The sequence below is a fragment of the Heloderma suspectum genome, chromosome 2, assembly GCF_057233095.1.
Source record: "Heloderma suspectum isolate Gila_16-S chromosome 2, 16-S_ref, whole genome shotgun sequence".
Lineage (NCBI taxonomy): Eukaryota > Metazoa > Chordata > Lepidosauria > Squamata > Helodermatidae > Heloderma > Heloderma suspectum.
In genome coordinates this window covers 327,896,011-327,916,523 of record NC_139459.1, presented here as the reverse complement: position 1 = coordinate 327,916,523, position 20,513 = coordinate 327,896,011, and the positions used below count along the sequence as shown (strand labels likewise).

General features: G+C 41.4%; 1 protein-coding gene across 2 annotated transcripts in view; it reads right to left on the bottom strand.

Annotated features, from left to right (window-relative positions):
* LRIG1 (leucine rich repeats and immunoglobulin like domains 1) overlaps positions 1-20,513 on the bottom strand; it is a 179,586-nt gene that overhangs the window by 111,201 nt on the left and 47,872 nt on the right. For both annotated transcript variants that reach the window (XM_084840452.1, XM_084840453.1), the window contains exon 2: positions 5,780-5,851. In XM_084840452.1, coding sequence (XP_084696578.1) covers positions 5,780-5,851 — 72 coding nt within the window. The remainder of the gene's footprint in view (positions 1-5,779; positions 5,852-20,513) is intronic.

Sequence of the window (20,513 nt, the reverse complement as noted above, 5' to 3'; positions counted from 1 at the left end):
TTGAAACATCTTGGGAAGCGTACGAAGCGGACTCACCTGTAAACCTACTTTTCAATAATCGCCAGAAGAATATTTTGAAGACATCATTGCCCTAATCCAGCTATCTCTTACGGGTCCAAACATTAAACATTGTGCACATGAATTTCCTCTGTTCACAGAGCCTTCTCCTTTGTTTTTTGTGAAAGGCTGGAGCTCTGCATGCAGTCAACGGGATGCGCATGCAGCCAAAATAAATGGGGAATCCTGTAGGTGGAGGAGCTCCAGATGACCACCAGAGCATGCACGGGGCTTCTGATTGTGAGGAATAGCTTCATTTGTGAAGATTTCCCCAATCTCAACTGTGGAAGCAGAAAGGATTTCAGCCTCAACCAATAATAGCAGATCAGTGGGAGCGTAGGGCTTTGGTCTGGAGCTACCGCATTTTAAATTATCAGAACCTCACAATCTCCCATACCACCCGTGAAAGCGGAGAGGTTCATGTCAAAGTCAGAACTAACAATCTGAACAGTTACTCTTGTTTGTTCTTTTATTTTGACAGAGATTTGCTGTTAGCATGTGTTGTATAAGTTGCTTTGGCACCTGGTCTGGAGCTTCTTTCAAAAAACAAGCAAAGCTGTCCACTCTCTGCAACAACTTTGGTTGAAAACTCTGCTTTCTACCCTTTGATCATGCTACTCTGTGTGGTAAGAAAGGGAGGTGGGAGTGCCACTCAGTATAAAATATTTACAGCCCAGTTGCCAGGCTAATGTCATGTTGAAATGGATCCTGCTCAAAAATAGCACTGTTCTCTTGAGGATTCAATGAAAGGCACTTAGATTTTATTTTTTTAATTTTATTTTTTGTAAAAAGGGAGATGTTTGGGAAAGGAAGTTTACTCAATTTACCACTCATTTCTTATAAAAATGATAGCAGAAAATCAAATATATATTTTATATTGAAGAACAAGCATGTTTTTTCTGATCTATGGAACAGAACACCGTGCTTGAACAGAAAACAAAAACAAGAAGAGGGGCTCCTTAGAACAAGTTATGAACAACACAACGATGCTGCAGCAAACAGTACCTCCAGGTGCAATTCTCCCTCTCCCTATAATGCCCAGGGTAACTTGACCCTTATCATAACATCACCACATTGTGAGTTCTCCTGCCTCCCACACTCCACATCACTGACTGTCACAACACAGGGTAAGTGATCTTCAAGGTTAAGATCACTCGTAAGAGGTCAAGACCTCAACATGGGGATGACGATTTCAGCAGCATCGTTGTGCAATGTGTAGATTCAGCATTATACTCCATAGGAGACTGCAGTGGCTTGCTTTACTTAGCATATAGCTGCAGTAGCACGGTTTTATGGCAAGGGTGGGCAACTTTGGAGGGTCTGTAGGCCAATTTTCACCCACTGGGGGCTGCATACACAACACACCCACGTCGAAATGCTGCCAAAAAAATCTGTATTTCTGATTTCAAACAAGGTGCATGCTCAGTGCGTGCCTTTTTTAAAAAAGGAAATGCATCTTTCAGGTGGCAGGGCAGCAGCACTTGAGGGGCATCAGGAACCGCAAAACAGGCCAGGGAGGCGATATGTGGCTGTTGTATTGCCCACCCACAATAAGAAAAAAAATAGAGTGATGTTGCATCACACATGTAAGTGGTTGATGTAATGCAGTAGTTAAGAGCACAGAATTATAAACCGGAGGCCTCCTGTTCACATTTCAGGTAAGCAATGAATCTTTTGAGTACCCTTAGGAAAGCCACTATCTCTCAGCCCCCTATGTGTAATAGAGGAATAAGGATACTGGCCTAATTTAAACAGAAGACTACTGAAATCATGTATGCATTTCAAGCACTATATTAAATAACTATAGCTAACTAAGCTATACAGAAGATTAGTATCTCATTCTCATAGAATAAATATCTCATTGTAAAGCTAACCCAAATTAATTACTGCAAATCTCTCTCTCTCTCTCTCTCTCTCTCTCTCTCTCTCTCTCTCACAATCTCTTTTTAAACTTCTTGCCAGTATTAAAAGACCTGCATTGGCTGTTTCTGGGCACAGTTCGAAGTGCCACCTCACCATTAAAGCCCTAAACAGTTTGCAACCAAAATTCATAAAGGGACACCTTCTCCCATTGAACTCACACAGTCACTGGGAACTACTTCAGAGGTTCTATCTAGGTGCCGCCACCTTCAGAGGTTAGATGTGTGGCAATGGGAGGGAGGGGGTCGCTTCACAGTGGTAGTGCTCACCCTTAGATTTATGGATTTGTCTTTTTCACACACACAAAAAGACTGAAGTTTGTTCAGTTTACTGATGATGGTACTTTTCTCCTGCTTTTTAAAAAAATGTTTAATATTGTAGGACTGTATTGTTCAAACCTATATAGTGAAATTGGAATCTTTACCTATAGAATAAATTCTTAAGTTGCCTTTGGAGACTTTTTGTTGAGAAATTAGTCCAAAATTCTTAAAATAAAAGAATCAAACAAAACCTTTTAAAGGGTTAATGTTAGGGGAGGGGGGTTACTTTGCGTTGTATGCAAGTTCAAGTTGCAACTGTGAAAACCCCAACCATCATTAAAAGAAGCTGCTATTTAGGATAAAATAAGAATGTAGTACAATAAATCCTGAAATCTTTATACTAATAAAGTAAGATTGTTCTGCTAAAGCAGATGCTTTGGGAAGGAGGAAGAGCAGCATGCCTATTTGAACTTAACAGTACTAATAAAATCCACTGTAATGCCTCCTGAGAAGTGAATTGGAAAATGGGATGTTCACAACTAAAATCCTAAACTTCCCACAACTGAATCTGAAAGTGAATCTCAAACTTGACACGTATTTTGGTGCAGACAGCTCTTTCCTTACAGTTCCTTCCCACACTAAAAAACTAATCTAATGACCCACACCTCCAGCAGAAAAACACAGGAAGTTATTTTATGGGTCTAGTGGCAAGTGCATAGAATACTTCAGAATGTGGGCAGCATTCAAAGCACATTTATTTTTATAGCCTGTTGCTTATTTTAAAGATGTCTGTGGTTTTGGTTTTTAAATGGCCAGTTGGTTTAAGGATTGGCTGATAGGGGTTTAATAAGACACATTCGTCAGAAGTCTTCTCTAGCCAGCTCGTCCTTTCTCTGCCTACTGCCACTAGTAAGATGATGTTGTGATGTGTACTACACACTCATTACTTTTTAAAGTTACTTTTAAAAAAATGTTTTCCCCAAATACACAGACAGTTCTTAAAAGAGTCACCAACCCACCATCAGGAAAGAAGTTTAAGCTTATAAGAAGTGGTTCCTACTTCAAAACTCACCATTTTGGGAAGAAATTGTCCTTCCTACTAATTTTGCACTAGCAAAATGCCCATCTTTATGACAGGCAGATGGGGCATGTGCAAAGGGAGGACTTGTGCATTACAAGGATCTCAATGCATTTCTTTTCCTTCTGCACTCAGATGTAATTGCACCCCGCACCACAACAAGAACTTTAGTTTATGCCCTATTTTTTTCCTTGAAAGAGAGCCGGTCTGCACACACAAAGGGACACGCACATAGTCAAAATGAATAGGGAATCCTGTTTGTGGAGGAGCTCCACATGAACACTGTTCAAATACAGGGCTTCTGATTATGAGGAATAGTGGCAAGGACTTCAACCGCATCCTATAACAGGAGTCCAGTGTATGTTCAGGGCTTTAGTCTGCAGCCATGGTATTTTAAATTATCAGAATTTAGAAATCACCCATATAAATAGAGAGATTCAAGACCGAGTCAGAACTAAATATCTGAACAGTTACTCTTGGTTGTCATTTTATTTTGACATAGATTTGCTGCTCGTGTTGTACATGGAAGAAAGTCAAGAGCTGAAGGCAGAATACAACTGAGGCAGGAGCTAAGCCTGTATCCTACTTCTGAGGCGCCCAGTGACTCCAGTCATCTACGCGGGTCTCCTTCTCAATCTACACAGTGCCATTATAGGTTCTGTTTCATGGTTACGTGAGAGTGTGATGGAATACTGAGAACTGGGCTGATTATCAATTATTACCTCTAATACTAAGCTTGGAAGTTCCATGCCCAACAGTAGAGCAGGGATGTGGCACTTCCAGCCTGTGGGCCTAACGCAGCCCATGGAGGTTCTACATCCAGTCTGCAGAGCCTTTGTAGGTTCCTCCAGGGGGCAGGGCTTGGCCTCCAAGACCTGCCCCCTGGAGGAATTCCCACTGTTATCTCAGATCTGGGCAGTGGAGGATTCAGCTGGTGCTGGAGGAGCAGGAATCCTCTCCAAAGATTTTTGAAGCAAAACCTTTAAAATATTCTGAAAAGAGAAGCGAAATCACGGTGGTAGGGCGGGAGGTTCCTCCAGATCAGCCGCAAGGAGAAAATCAGAAGCTTTCTCTTCCTTTTTCTGCTACAGTTTGTTGCTAATTTTGCACCTGGAACTGTGGTTAATCTTAAATACGGTTTAGGGAAACAAGTCAGGACCAGAAACCACAATTTGAACTTAGTGTGAAATGAACTTCGCAATTGTGGAACTGTGACTTCGGAACTCCTCCCACAGCAAGCACTATTTGATGTTATTTCAGCACCAGGAACATACCTTTTTATTCACTTGGGCACTTTCATTATTGTGCTTAAGTGCTGTTTTAATCTGACTCATGTTGTTGCTGTTTTTATCTTATCTATTTTTATGCATCATCATTGGTTTAAATTATGTTGGCCACTCTGAGAGGATCTGGCTTGCTAGAGCAGGTTATAAATCTTATTTATTTATGTGGATGTTTGTCTGGATATTCATTCATTCATTCATTAATATCCAGCCAAACTTTAGCAGCCATCACTATATATATAAATATTGTTGAGGTTCTGGGGCTGGTGAAAGGGAGGTCTCAGAGTGTAGAAGTCTTGCACTATTGTGCTACAGTGGAAATAATTTTCCGATCATTTATTTCTACTACCACCCTACAATATAGATTCTTAAAACACTGAAGAGTTCAGTTACCTGTTATTAAAAAAAAAACTGGGCTAGCAGTTTGAGGGAAGTCACCATAAAAGAACAGAAGAAACTGTTTCTTCACAGAACAGCCTTCCTGGTAAACACAGATAAATATTAAGTGAAATGTACTGAAATTCGGTTTAAGATTAAAGTTTTTTTTAAAAAATGAATTAGCAAATAAAAATATCTTTTTAATTCTGGCCTCCATACCGCAACCAGTGTTAGCCCAATCTCTCCCAACACTGCTAAACCCAGTATTTCCACCGTGTCTCTTGGGCTAGCAAACAGAAGTTGGGTGGAGAACAAGTTAATTATTCTGTAGTACAGTACACTACACCTTTGTTTCCTGAGAGTTTCAGGAAGGGTTAGCATCAGATGTCACAGATGAGTTGACTCCCCCTTGCTGGAGGAAAGTGTATCCACGTGGTCAGGTGTGGTTACCTGAATTACTCTGGCTCTAATTCCAATTATGAAGTGCAGAGAGAAAGAGAGAAAGAGAGGGAGAGAGAGAGAGAGAGAGAGAGGAGCAGACAAACACCAATGATTTCCAATAAATGTACTGCGGTTTAATTGAGATGTTGTGTTCTACTAATTGACTCCTTAATTTAAAAAAGCACACAGGTACCATATGAAAGAAAAACAATAGCTCAGATTTAATCCGCTGATGCAAGCTAGCAGTACAATGGAAGCATGTCATGGGAAACTGTATACATTTTCCTACTGACATCCCAGCCAGAATGGAAGTGAAGACGGAGGGAAGCCGAGATTAAAGCTCTTTTGAGAGTAATACTTACACCTCCCGTAGGTTTGACAGCTTTGTGAAGGCAGAAGGATCAATCTCTGTCAACTTGTTGTGGCTCAGGTTTCTGTTGAAAAGACAAGACAGTAAGATCAGCATGGCAGTCCCTGCAATAAGTGCTAATTATTATGGGATTGCACTGCAAGATTACCTGTGTTTTTATAACAGCATTTATAAAATGAGCGTGAGTTCATGAAGAAAGAAAACACATTATATTTACCAGATTAGAGAAAATGTTTCCATTCTTTGAAACAGGCTTAACACCCAACCACCTAAAGCAATCTTACATTTTAAATCTCTCTCTCTCTCTCTCTCATTCTCCCCAAAAAGATGCTCCAGTTTGAGTCTCTCAGAGAGTCTCAGAAGAAAGATTGCTCCCCAAATTGTAAGGGTAATTTTTATGTGTGTGGGCACAAAGCTGCCCAAGCATCAGGACTGCCCTAAGACATTTGGCAGCTTGAGGTAGAACAGTAAATTGTGCTGCCCTCATGTTGAGGTGTATAATACCCAAGGCTGGCCAAGTTATTTTGGCACCTGAGGGAGAAAATGTCTCTCCCTGAGAATAAAAATGCAATAATGATCAATCCAATATGCCACACTAGTGGAACTCTCTTCTCAGAGAGGCATGCCTGGTGCTGCATCTCTTGACCTTTCAGCACCAGGCAAAGGCCTTTTTATTTACCCAGGCTTTTAACATCTTTTATCTGCTCTTAGCGTTAATTACCGCTGATCCCTTCCCTCCACCCCATTTTAGTAACTTGTTTTGAGTTTCATAATGTCATTCAATCCTTTTTATTGCTTTGCCTTATAATTGCCAGCAACCCCAAGTTTTCTAATTGATACTGGGATATATAAATAAATAGATAAACAAACCGCTCCACCTTTTAAATTGAACATGCAAACATTTTGGTTTTTAGAACCCTGGAGGTTAATGAAGTCATATAAAACCATGAGAGATTACCAGTGAAACTGCAAGACTTAAAAATATGTCTGCTGTTCTTACACAAGTGCGTCCAATTCTGTGCTTATGTGTGCATTCCTTTGGAGAAACAATTTACTCCAGGGCTCATATGCATGTTACCTGCCCTTTTTCCTCTTCATCTCAATGATGAGCTCAGAGCTGACTTTGTGGTTGGGGGGGGGGGGGGTTTGTGGAAGGGATTCTTTGCCATCATAATCTGGACAAATTGCATTTTTGTTTTGACTTACTTATTGGGATATATTGACTTAGGTTTGAAAGCATCCTGGAATTTTTAATCATGTATTTTGTTGAATATTCATCTCGTTGAATTCATAGCATAGTAAGGCTGCCAATTTCTGGCCCTGAGAGAAAACTTGGTCCTTTGGAAACAGCGCGGATTGGACAGGGAAAGTTTGGCAGGTATATTCCCCATCTCTTTGGCATACACTTATTTAAAGGCACAGGCACACCATTCAAGGCTAGCTGGTTATGGTTTTCCCTAGCAAGCTGAGAGCAGCATTTTTCAAAGTATTGCTTGTATTCTTTGATTATTATTTTTTAAACACTATTGGGCACTCAGGAAATGACGTATTTTAATGTAGCAGAAGAGGTGCTTCTTTTCTGTATTTGGTAAGATACTATCATCTGAAGAAATGCAAGGTAAAGTTGAGGTGTACTAAGCCTAATAAGCGATATCGCTGTAGCTTACTTTGTATCTCATTCTGGTGGCTCAACATGTTGACAATACATTAGCTGATAAGGTTCTGAAGATACCTAGTTTAGTTGTTTATTCCTTAATTTTACTGCTGGTTTGTTTTTCTACTGACACAGTCCACAGAAGATTGTTTCATACAGAGGAAGATAATACTCTCATAGAAGGGATAAAGGTTAAAACCCTGTCTTTGGGACTCTGATCTCCAGCTTTTGTTATGGATAACTTATGTTTGTTGAAGTGGGGGGAAACTACCTGAGATGTAAATTCTGATCGGTAGCATAATCAGTCAAACAGCCTGAAGGTGAAATCCTATGCATGTTTAGACAGAAAAATGTCCTACAACTCCCAGCATTCCCCAGCCAAAATGCTAGGAGTTGTAGGGCTTTTTTATGTCTAAACATGCATAGGATTGCACCTTTAAGCTGCAATCCTTTACCCACTTAGCCCCAGTGAACTCAAGGAGTAGACATGTATTAGATTGTGCTGTCACTCAGTTTCATAGACTGTTGTCTGCACGGTCACTGGGCTTTCAGGGCTAACATTCACATCCTGTACCTGTGTCCAAGAACCTTTAAATGGCACAATGGTACAACTGAAGTATATTACATTATTGCAGGGATGGGGAATATGTGGCCATCCAGATGTTGTTTGCAACTCTTGTCATTCCTCACCTTTGGCTATGCTAGCTAGGACTGGTAGGAGCTAACAAAATCTGGAGGGCTACTCGTACCCCATCCCTGCAACACATTCCCCATCCCTGAATGATTGCAATGAAGACTATCTCACTCTTTATCCATGTCATGTAATAAACGCATAGTTCTTGTTTTAATTATTTTTTCTTTTGGAATGAGTGAAATGCTTCTTAAGACAGTTCAAAAGTCACCAGGTCAAGATGGCATACACTGAAAAGTTGTGAACACAAATATGCTAATCATCACTAAAACTGGCCTCCTTGATGGAGAACTGGAAGATAGGCAATGTAACACCAGTTTTAAAAACAGATCTGAACAGAGCCTGGAAAACAAAGCCTGCTTAACACCACCTGTTCCAGGTAAATGGTGGAAAGCATGATTAAAGCTAGAATTATTAAAAACGTAGAAGTCTTGCTCGGGAAGAATTAACATCGCTTCTGATACGGCAGGGATCCTGGAATCTCTGTAAGCATTTTCAGCCAAAGGCAACTGCAGAGGCCTATTCAGATTGCATGCTGAAAGCACATAGATCTATGATGTAGCCAGGGGCATGGAAACGTCTGGGGGCAGGCTGTGTGTCCTCACCCATACCCCCTACACAGTTTAGCCCTTCTCGTGTTGCAGGAGAACACTGACACAAGGCTTATGTGACAGAGCTTAACTGTTCACTGTACTACTAGTAACATGGAGAGTGAGGCTCTGAACAGGATTACTTGGTCATCTGTGAAGCAGCTTGAATTTTCACACATTTGAAGATACTCAGAAAGTTAATACAGCACGGGTGTACACGCGCACGTGCACAATACAATATACAGCGTGGCTTACTTCTGGTATGTGATAAATATACGTATCCGTAACACCACAGCACTATCGGCTTTTTCATTCAACAGGTCAGATTACCTCACAAACATTTACCTGTAATTGCATTTTCAGCAGAATGCATCCAAACCCTTTTGGCACCATTTGCTAACAGGCAGAAGAGGAACAGCAACACAGAGGGGGAAAGTCTAGGAATGTCTGTTAATGCCAAATGCGGCTTTCATTAAACACTTTGTCAGCTTTTGTCCTAACACAACTTTTCACCGTTTCAAACACACAAAAGGCACCAAGAGCCTTGAACAATCAAAATCTTGCAATAGAAATTCCTCTGACTAATCTGTTGAAAGATAGCTGCCTAGTCTGCAGCTTACTGAATAGGCACCCCACCCGAATCCAAGAAATCTCCACAGATGCCTCAGCATGGCAAAACAGAGCACCATGCACACATGGCTGGAGCTGAATAGGAAAAGGAAAGCTGCTGACTTGCGATGCAGGGACCGTATATAGTGGGGAACCAACAAGAGCCCCTTTCTGACCAAAGAAACAGGCACAGCTTTTCAACAGGCTACAACTGAATTGCAACCTTATAAACCAGTTCACAGATTCTAAGAGGGTTTTGATGAATTCACTTTTCCCTTGTCATTGCAGGATAAAATCCAAAAGAGGAAGCTATGACACAGGCTCTGTTCCCACAAATTATTTTGAAACGTGAACACATCTTTGCAAAACATTTATGGCAGAACAGGCTATCACAGAATGTTTCCAAAGAAGATTCTATGAGCACAATTCAAGATTCATCTACAATCGTGCCAACGGGACATGTGGGGCAGAATTACATAGATGATCACTCAGAACTAATTTTGCCAAAAGTATATACTTGGGCATCATGGGGTAAGCAGGAAATGGTTACATCAGAACTGATGCTCAGTATGTTTCGGCCCCAATCAGCTGAGAAAAACTAATCAATTTCCCCCACCCCACAATGTTTGTGATTTATGGCATTTCTACTAACAAACCTGGTCGTTATTCAATGTGAATTCCATAATATGTGAATACTAAACGAATAGCTGAACATTTAACTACAGCAAAAACTGTATGTGTCTATAAAAACGGAAGCCCTCCTTCACACACTCACAGGAGGGGCAGCAGGACTGTACAGTTTGCTCAGTCTTCGACAATGTCTGCCTCCCTGGACCCATTCCCCAATATCCACACATTGGCTGTCAAAGCCTTCCTTGCTCAGACACCCACATTCAACGTCGGGGAGCAGTACTAGGAAAGCTCTTGACACCAGAGTAGGGCCTCAATTTGAGATGTAAAATTTTTGGAAATTTTGAGGCCATGGGAAAAAATATTTTTTTCCCCCGGGGTGGGGGGGGGGGGTGTTCAGAAAAATTGGAAATGTTGAAAAAACTGAAAAATAAGCAACACTTTTTTTTTAGCTCTCTTCACAGATCTAAAGTCACTTTGTTGCTTTAAGACAGCCTTCCCCAACCTGGTGCCCTCCAGATATTTTGGACAAGCTCCCATCAACCTCAGGCAGCATGGCTAGTGGTCAGGAATGCTGGGCACTGTAGTCCAAAACATCCGGAGGGCACTAAGTCGGGGAGGGCTGCTTTAGGAACATAAAGCAGCCTTTCTGTTGCTAAAGTTATTTTATGTATGACTTAGCTTGCTCATAAAATTATCGTTAAATTTTAAAACTTTTAAAAGTAAACTCAGTTAGTAGTTTTGTAATTACTGTCTGAATAGATTAGAACTACATTAAATGACTGCTACAGCATCAGAAACACAAGACTCTAGAGAACAAAATCCAAGCTGTCAAGAATGTACATTTACTGTCAAGAATGCACAATGGTGACTCTACCCACTTGTTGGGAAACTGAGCATAAATGTCTATCAGTAAAATATACTTTAGATCAATAATTTTAATTAGGAATTTAAGAACTAACTATGCTGAGAATCTTACAACGAGGATTAAAAAAAAAATTTCCCCATGGCTTCATTATTTCCAGACATTTTACATCTCTAGACTTTCTATAAAAGTGTTCTTATTACACAGTTTTTAGAAACACTGGGGGGGGGGAGATAAAGGCTGGCTAACAATATATAATTACTTTGTCTTAAATTCTAAAATAGAATATTTCATAATCCAAAACTGTTCAATTTTTCGGGGGGAAATAAAACAGTCCTCAGGGAAAAAAACAGAAGAAAACTTTTTTTCCCAAATTCTGTTTTTTTCCGGGCCTTCATATCTCTAGCCTCAGTGCAGCCCTGCTACCCCTTCTTACTTGAGGGTGGGAATGACTGTGCATTTCTCTTCTGGACCCAAGTGCTGCTCAAATAATCATACTGCCTCTTTTCTGAAGCTTCATAATACATTTTAAAAAGAGATTCCCATTTATGTATCTGACAGGATAACAAATTTATCTGCAGGTGGTTTCATATGGCCTTTACAACATTATGGCAGTCTGGTTCTAGTTAATGAGAGCTGCAGCCAGAAACTGGGAAAACACCTGGAACACTATCACCAACCAGCAATAATTTAGGAAGCAGTTTAGATGGTGCTAGCTAGTTAAACTGCTCTCTGCAATGTAGGTACCATCAGGGTGCAATCTGGGCCCATAAGGCTGTCATGTTTCAACTTTCATATGGAGAACTGTGTACAGTTCTGGGCGCTCCAGGTCAAAAAGGATACTATAAAGCTGGAAAGGCTGTAGAAAAGTGCAACCAAAATGACTTGGAGCACCTTTCCTATGAGGAAAGTGCTTTGGGGGAGGGATTGTGTGTGTGTGTGTTTTTAAGATGATAACTGAGTGAGGAATACGATACAGATATATAAAATCAAAAGGGTTGTGGAGAAATTCTCTCTCCCTCACTCATAAGGCTAGAATTTGGGGTTAGCCAGTCCAACAGATTGGCAGAAGATCCAGGACAAACAAAGGTACTTTGCACAACATGGCCACTGGCTTATCTCATGGAGGTCTATCAAAAGCTTATTAGCTATGACAGTAAATGGAACTTCCAGGTTCAGAGATAGTGTACCTCTGAATACCAGTTACTGGCAGGGGGAGAGGGACAACAACATAACAGCAAGGATTATTAATACTGGACTATTCGATGAACATTTGGTCTGATCCAGCAAAGATCTTAAGTCCTTAACCTCGTCAGGCTGCTTGGGGTGCAGAACAATTAAGTCTTAAGGATAAAAATTACTTGCTCCATTTGATTCAATGGAAAGAATCCAGAACCAGTGGTTCTGAATACCACTGATAATGTAGTTAGCACTTCAGTGTTTTATTCACAAGCCAAAGGCCCGTGAATATGGGGATCTTGAATGAAAAGAGGGTTCCAGTTCCTTGCCCCATTCCGATTTGCAATGGCCCTCTCACAGTATGCTGAAGGTTCTTCTCTCCACTCCCCACCCCCACGAGCACAGTCAGACACACAATCTCCCATCCATTTCCTCTCCCAACTTGCCAGAGGGAAAAAATGTGTTTGAGATGGTACTTCTTCACACAGCACATAGTTAAACTATGGAATTCACTACCACAAGAGGTGTGGATGGCAACTAACAGAATTGGCTTTAGAGGGGGGATCAGGCCATTCATGGAGGATAAATAGCTACTGGTCATAATGGCTACATGCTACCTCCAGGATCAGAGGCAGTACGCCTCTGAATACCAATTGCAGGGAAACAACAATGGGAGAGGGCCATTGCCCTCATGTCCCTCTTGTGGGCTTCCCATAGGCACCTGGTCTGTGGGAAACAGAAATCTGGACTAAACGGGCCTTTGGTCTGATCCAAGAGGGCTGCTCTTATATACTACTGCTTAAAGTGGTACCTTTGCCCCACCCCAAGATGGCTACCACACAGCTCCCTTCTCAAATTCTCTTTTTTCATCTTGGGAGCAGGGCCAGCCCTACAATTAGACAGAGTGAGGCAACTGCTGCAGGCAGCAGATATTGGGGGGCAGCAGCGGCAGCTACCCAACCATTCCTCCAGAGCCTCCCAGTGATTCCACGCTGTTGGAGAGCAAAGCTGTGAGTGCCACAGAGCCTCTTCTGCATGCTCTACCTAGCCTGCTGCCCTCAGATATGGTGCGAGACACTATCCCTTTGTCACGACTAGATTCAACTGCCAGTCCAGTCAGCTTCTGTACATGGAATTGGAGGAGGGGCACCATCTTATCCTCTGCCTCAGGCAGCCAAATGTCTTGGGGCCTCCCTGCTTAGAAGAGAAGATGAGGCAGCAGTACTGAGAAGGGGAGGGGCAGTGCCAAAATGGCAGGTCTTTGACAACTGTTCCCTTCCCAAAAAGGCTTTTGATTAAGTTATGTCATGACTGGTCCTCCAAGAGCAATGGAAGTCACATAACATGGCAGAATTGATTCAACTGCTTTTAATATGTATTTCAGTGATTTCTCTGTAACTGGAGACTCAAACCATAAAAGGTGTACCCCCCTCCGTTGTGTCCCATGATGTAGTTAATTTATTTGCCCCACACAATTCAATGGGACCGTCTCAGAATTAAAACCATTCCTCATAGCCCTACCCAACATAGGACCTGTTTCTTGGTGTGATGCTATAGTGTAGCACAGCACTGTGAATAATAACTGCGTAATGGAATCTTGGGATATATAAAGTCATTCAGTTACGGCAAGGCAGGCATTAATGCAAAAATATTACAGTTTTGGCTACCTGCTGTATATTGTAGGTGGACATTGCACACATATGGAAGTTTGTAAATCACCCTGGAGACACAGCCCAGATGGAGCAGATAAGCCCCAGTGAAGCCAATGGGACTACTCACAAATAAATTTGCCTAGGCACATCTTTACAGTAAAAGACCCTAAATGCCTGCACTATGGGACCAAAAAGAGTCTCTACAGAAAACCCAAGAAAAAGCAGGGATGGGATGATGCTGTCAGAAAACTCGATCTCTAGTTCTGGTAACAACATAAGTACCCTAAACATAGACTGTCATTATGTGCAAGCTACAAAAGACATTTCATCATGACGGCACACTCTCTGCTTCAGAAACTAGAGCAGAGTCAAAAGGCCCCATTGTACAGCAAACAGAGATGCACATTGCCTGTGCTTAACATGCTTATGCTTAATTGCAGCAAATAAAGTGAAAAATTGCTGGTTCTGTTAACATGCACTGCCTAAAGGAAAGGTTTTCTATTCACTCACTGATGACAGGCAAGCAGGATACTGAACATTTGTTTTTTGTTATTGACAAATTCAACAAGGAATGCCATTTCAAAAATCTCCTTGTTCTGTGCCATCCAGCTCAACAAATGTTGCAACCCAGTGCCCAAAGAGAAGGTACTGCTGATAACAGGAGTATCTGTCATTAGACCAGATAGTTGTTTTCTATTTATTTGTTTAGTTATTTCTATACCACCCAATAGCCGAAGCTCTTTGGACAGTTCTACCACAAACCTCTAAATAAAAGGAATTTAAAGGTAAAAAGGTAAAGGTGTCCCCAACCAGTCGTGTCCGACTCTAGGGTGCGGTGCTCATCCCCGTTTCTAAGAGCCAGCGCTGTCCGAAGACGGTTCCGTGGTCATGTGGCCGGCATGACTGAACACTGAGGTGCACGGAACGCTGTTACCTTTCCCGCCGAGGCGGTACCTATTTATCTACTTGCAATTTCTTGCTTTCGAACTACTAGGTTGGCAGAAGCTGGGACTGAAGACGGGAGCTCACTCCGTCACGCAGCACTCAGGTCTCGAACTGCTGACCTGCCGACCTTCCAGTCTGCAGTTCAGCATCTTAACCACTAAGTAATTAAAATGTGGTATGTTTGCATGGTGCTGAACATCCCTCCTCTTGTCCCATATAACTATCTCATTCTATATTTTACTCAAAGAAGCTATATTGGCCTATAAAGCATTGGGCTGAGAATCGAGACACAACAGTTCATGCCTAAACTGTCAGGAAGCTTACTGATTGCCCTTTGAAAAGCTGACCAGCTCACACAGTTGATAATTCTTTATTAATGAGGGCTTTTACCCATTTTGGCAATACATCCTCCTCTTAACTAGCCTTAATCTGAATTAACTCTGAATTGCCATGTTAGACCTGTGATACCTAAATGGAGAAACTCCCACTGTAGTTGCACAGTAAACCAGTGGTTTAAAACAAAAACAAAAAAACCCCACATACTAGTGCAAACATATCCAAAATATTCTATAAAATCCAAAATCTGCCACTGTCAAGGATACATAAGTCACGCATTTACTTTTTAGCTGGCAAATGAAAATTACGAATATTTGATTTGCAAATACATCCTATTTTACCTACAGAGAGATAACTCATTGCCAGCCTCACATATGGGATGAATATCATGGATATTCTCTGGATTCAAGTAAACAAAGTTAATTAATAGTATACTTAAATTCATATATTTCAAAATGCACTTCACTTATGCTATTGCCAGGTGTCTTGCTTCACCTCCATATAAAAGACAGCCGCCACGTTACTTAAATGAAAAGGAAATAAGGTGATTAATGAAGTTCACATGTTCATGTAAGATACATTCTGAAGTCTTGTTTTGACCAGGCTCGTTGTAGATTATTTAACCCATGATGAGCCATGGAGCCCACAGGCACCAAGTTGCACATGCAACCCCTGCTCAGGGATTGTTGTGTCATGCGAACCCAGCGAGCATGCATTATGTTAGGGTTAAACAAACTAACCATGAGTTAGCCAGGGTTGTTTAACCCTTGCATAAGCCATGCTTGTCAGGTTCGCACAACACAACAATCCCCGAGCAGGGGCTGCACATTCAAAATGGCAACCACACGCACCCTGCACATGCCACAGCCTCACCATGGGTTAAATAAATAAGCCACAGTGGGCTGCCATGTCATGCGAACAGCCCCTTTGTCTCAGTGTTCCAATTGCACATTTCAAAACACACCAAAGCTTCTGGGGATTAACAGTTGCAGTACAATCCTATACATTTATGAAGTAAATCAGTGGGTCCCAAGTAAATGTACACAGAATTGAAATCTTCATTACTGACTTCTATTGTAAGTCTGGTTCAGTCCTACGGATTTCAATGGGGAGTACGCATACAGAATTGACTCAGGGATCTTATCTATTTGAAGTCATCCATAGTCATGAACAGTACTGCCTTTGACTTCTGTGAGATGCAGATTGAAACATGCAAGGATGAAAATTATTTTAAAAATTATATTGTATTTTTAATTTCAGTTGTCCTACTGTCCTGAAATTATTTAAATTTGCCAGTGGTTTCAGTGAAGTACAAAGAAGACCATTCTGTAACCATTTATATGTTCAGAAGTATTCAGGTAAAAAGACTAGCCATTCGCCTCTTGAGGATTATATTGCTTTAGGGCCATCTGTCTTAAGATAAAACAGATGAACTAGATAATTCCTTAGGGTTCTCCTCCAATCCTATAAGAGCACTAGGAAAAGAAAATGGAGGTTCAAATGCCCTTACATCTCTCATGGAACAGCTGCTCCTAGGAACAGAACCCCTTGACTTTGTTATGGATGTATTAATCTCACGTTCTAGTAGGCACAGGCCAGTGTGAATCAATCACCCCAGACCAATGGAGCAGATGTCCAGTAATAGTCTATTATGGGAAGAACAAACAGTTCTAGGAATTGATCTGAGCAGTAAGGAAGGTATGCTGGACAAGCATCAACAGAAACCATGAAACACTCCATTGCTTTTACTTTGGAAAGGTCTTCAATCAGCCTACATTTGCTTAAATGTATCAGATTGCCCATTATTACATCATAATCAGTGACGCACTTCAGGAGGGTAATGGGGGAGCAGGGGAGAAACATTTCTGAATTAACAATGGAGCAATTTAAACATAACCGCTCCCAAAGCTAAATGTGCCTTTACTCTTAATTTAGGAGAGGGAGGGAGCAGAGAAATGAAGCCATCTGCTTTGAAAATAAACTTACTGCACAATGCATAGTTTAACTGATACCAACATTATTCTTCTGATCATTCTGGCAAGTCAGAGTAAAGCCATTGTGTTCAAGCGAGAGCTACAAAACAGCAAGGACTCTATTTTTGATCCCAGCCAAACCCTTTTCCAGTCACCGAACATGGACTGATCCTGCCCACTTTGGGGAAAGTGAATCCATAAAACAATCAATCATTACTCTTCTACAGAGCAAGCAGGGACAGTACTTACTAGGAGTGTTGACTCGGCTTTCTGAGAGTCTCTCTGTCCATCTGTTCTTATTTAGCAATTAATAAAGGAAGGCCAAATCTGCTCCCCAAACAAATTGTGAGCTTGGAAAGATCACAAATGAAGTATCTAGGTATACTTTAAGACTAATGACATACTTTTTAAAAAAAGTATGTATTAACCAAATATGTGAAAGCAGCATGCTGGTGTTCTACTACTACGAATTATACTATCCTGTTGTGTTCTTGGCACGCTTGAAAGCTCACAGGCCCTTCTCTAGATGTCCCCATCTTTGAAGATGAGATAGGTGGATAGGTGAAGAAGGTCACATCTTGACTGTGGAACTGCGTCCTACTGGAGATCTGCCTAGCACCTGTTTACCCAAGCTTCTGATGGATGATGTATGACTTGGATATAACTTTGGGGAGCTTAATTTTTGTTAGGCTTGTAGGTGGTTATGGAATGTAGACTCCTGGCACTGCACCAATTTGCTTCTTATCATAGAATCATAAAATAGTAGGGTTGGAAGGGTCCTATAAGACCATCGAGTCCAACCCCCTGCTCAATGTAGGAATCTAAGTCAAAGCATCCCTGACAGATGGCTGTCCAGCCTCATCTTGAATGCCACCAGTGTGGGAGAGCCCACCACCTCCCTAGGGAATTAGTTCCATTGTCGTATTGCTCTAACAGTCAGGAAGTTTTTCCTGATGTTCAGCCGGAATCTGGCTTCCTGTAACTTGAGCCCATTATTCCGTGTCCTGCACTCTGGGATGATTGAGAAGAGATTCTGGCCTTCCTCTCTGTTACAACCTTTCAAGTACTTGAAGAGCGCTATCATATCTCCCCTCAATCTTCTCTTCTCAAGGCTAAACATGCCCAGTTCTTTCAGTCTCTCCTCATAGGGCTTATTGATGTGTTTTGTTTTGTTGTTTGTTTTTATGGGTGGTGGGGCTGTTGTTTTTATTTTGTGTGTGTGTGTCTCCTGGTATGTGGCAGGAAGGCAGCATAAACAACAAAACAAAAAAGTAGCTAACAACAGGTAAAGGAAATAATTAAACAAAATTTATAAATCTCATTAAAGATATTTAGAACAGCAGCATAGATATTGAAAAAGAACATAACTACAGTGATACTAGAATTGAAATGCATATTAAAATAAGAAATCCAAAAATCCCTGGGCAAATAAAAACTTCATTTGGGGCCAAAAAGGGCATCAAGTTCAAGCCTACCAAGCGAGCCTCTCTGAGGAGGGCATTGCAACTACTGGGTGACACCACTGAAAAGGCCCTTTAGGTCACTACCCTCCTCACCTCCAACAGCATTAGCTTCATGCACACTCTCATGAGAAACTCATCTCATGGGATGTGGGTGAGGATTTGCTCAAGAGCAAGCATGATGTAGCTTTGGCTAAAGAGAAGGCTTACTGGTGGCTTTTGAGTGGAGAGGACTAAACTGTGGCAAGACTTAAACATTATTAATGAAGAGTAAATAATACCTGCATCAGCAGAAGCCAACATTTCAGGCATGTGATAGAACTCAGAAGTACAAGAGAGTGCCACCCATAATGCAAGACCTATTCAGCCCACCCCCATTCCTTGGAGTGGTTTTGCCTGTTGTCTGGAGCTGGGGAGCAGGCAGTATCACAGAAAGGGAGAAGCACCTGGAGGATATCCCTGGCTAGGTCACATCCTGGTCCGTAGAGTCCCTCCTCCTCCTGTCCAGGAATGCCACGAACTCCCAGCTACTGTACCACTTGTGGTACTGGTGGTGCTACCCATGATACATGTTGTTCAATGTGTGAAAGTTATGTACTATAATTAATGAAGCATCGTATGGTATTAAGGTAGCCTTCCCCCAACCCGGTGCCCCCAGATGCGTTTGACTCTAAATCCCATCATCCCCAGCCAGCATGGCCATCAGACAACCTGGCTGGAAATGGTGGGAGTTGTAGTCCAACACACCTGGAGGGCACCGGGCTGCAGAAGGCAGATATAGAGCTTTCATTTCTAACATTAAAAAAAACATACACCATAGCATGGTCTTGAGGGTTTTTTCTTCCTCCTGTTCCCTGTATTTAAAAGCACCAGGCCAGGGGTGGGGGTGTTGCAATTATGAACAGCACCTTTATGCCAAACATGTTTACTATTTTTTAAGCAAACAAACAACCCAAACCTAAAATTGGCTAGTTTAAACGGAGGTGAACAATTTCTACAGCCATATGCCTTGTCTCCTTCTAAGAAATCAATGGCCAATAATAATTTAGTCCAAGTCATGGTAGGATTTTATTACTAATAAAGCACCAGGCAACTTAATGGATCCTGAAAACTGGAAACTGTAAGGATTCTTACTAATTTCATTTGCCCCACCCCCCTCAGAAAAGCCTAGATGCTAGAAAACGCTAGAAATAGAAAGCTTCATGAAAAGATAGAATTACATTGGGAAAGGATCATCTCAATGTGTCTACTAATTCCTTTTGAATTATCTGTTCTTTACCTTCAGGGGTTCCAAATGGTCCTGGAATTGTGCCTTTCTCCTAGTTGCTATATATCCCGAGAAAATGTATATATTTCCACTTATTTCTTTATCCCTGAAGGGGCTTTTTATCATACATCTTACCAGCATGGGCCTATTTGTAATATAATCAACAGTGTCTTGCTTTAATTAAGCCCCTGCTTTCATTCTGGGAGCATTCTTCATATATCATATGCATGTATAATTTGCTCAGAAGAACTGCATGCAACTCAACACCTTACATCTAACAAATAGGTAAGATGTATGATAAAAAGCCAGTTCACCTAAATAATATCCCCTCAAATGCTCTGTGATAACTGAGAGCCAGTGTGGTGTAGTGGCTAGTGTGTTGGACTAGGAGTCAGGAGATCCTGGTTCTAGTCCCCACTCAGACATGGAAGATCACTGGGTGACTTTGGCCAGTCACAGACTCTCAGCCCATCCCACCTCACAGGGTTGTTGTTTTGAGAATAAAATGGAGGAGGAGGATTGTGTAAGCCGCCTTGGGTTCCTTGAGGACGGAAAAAGGCAGGATATAAATGTAATGTGGAATAATTACTTCCCCAACACAAACTTGTTCTTAAAGAGTAGCAATGCCTTCCTATGATCCAAACAAGGACAGCATAGATTAGCTTCCTAAGAAAAAAGAACAGGAGAAGAGATTTAGTAACAGAAGTGAGCAAGCAAGTTTGCATAACACAACAGCAAATTTGCAGTCTTGAGATATAAGACACAGTCCCAAATCAGTCCCTCCCAGCTACCAACCTCTCAACGTTTCACTTTAGCCCAAACTAATTTGTAGAGGATTTTTGTTTTTACTTCTTTCAAAGCACTATCAAAAAATT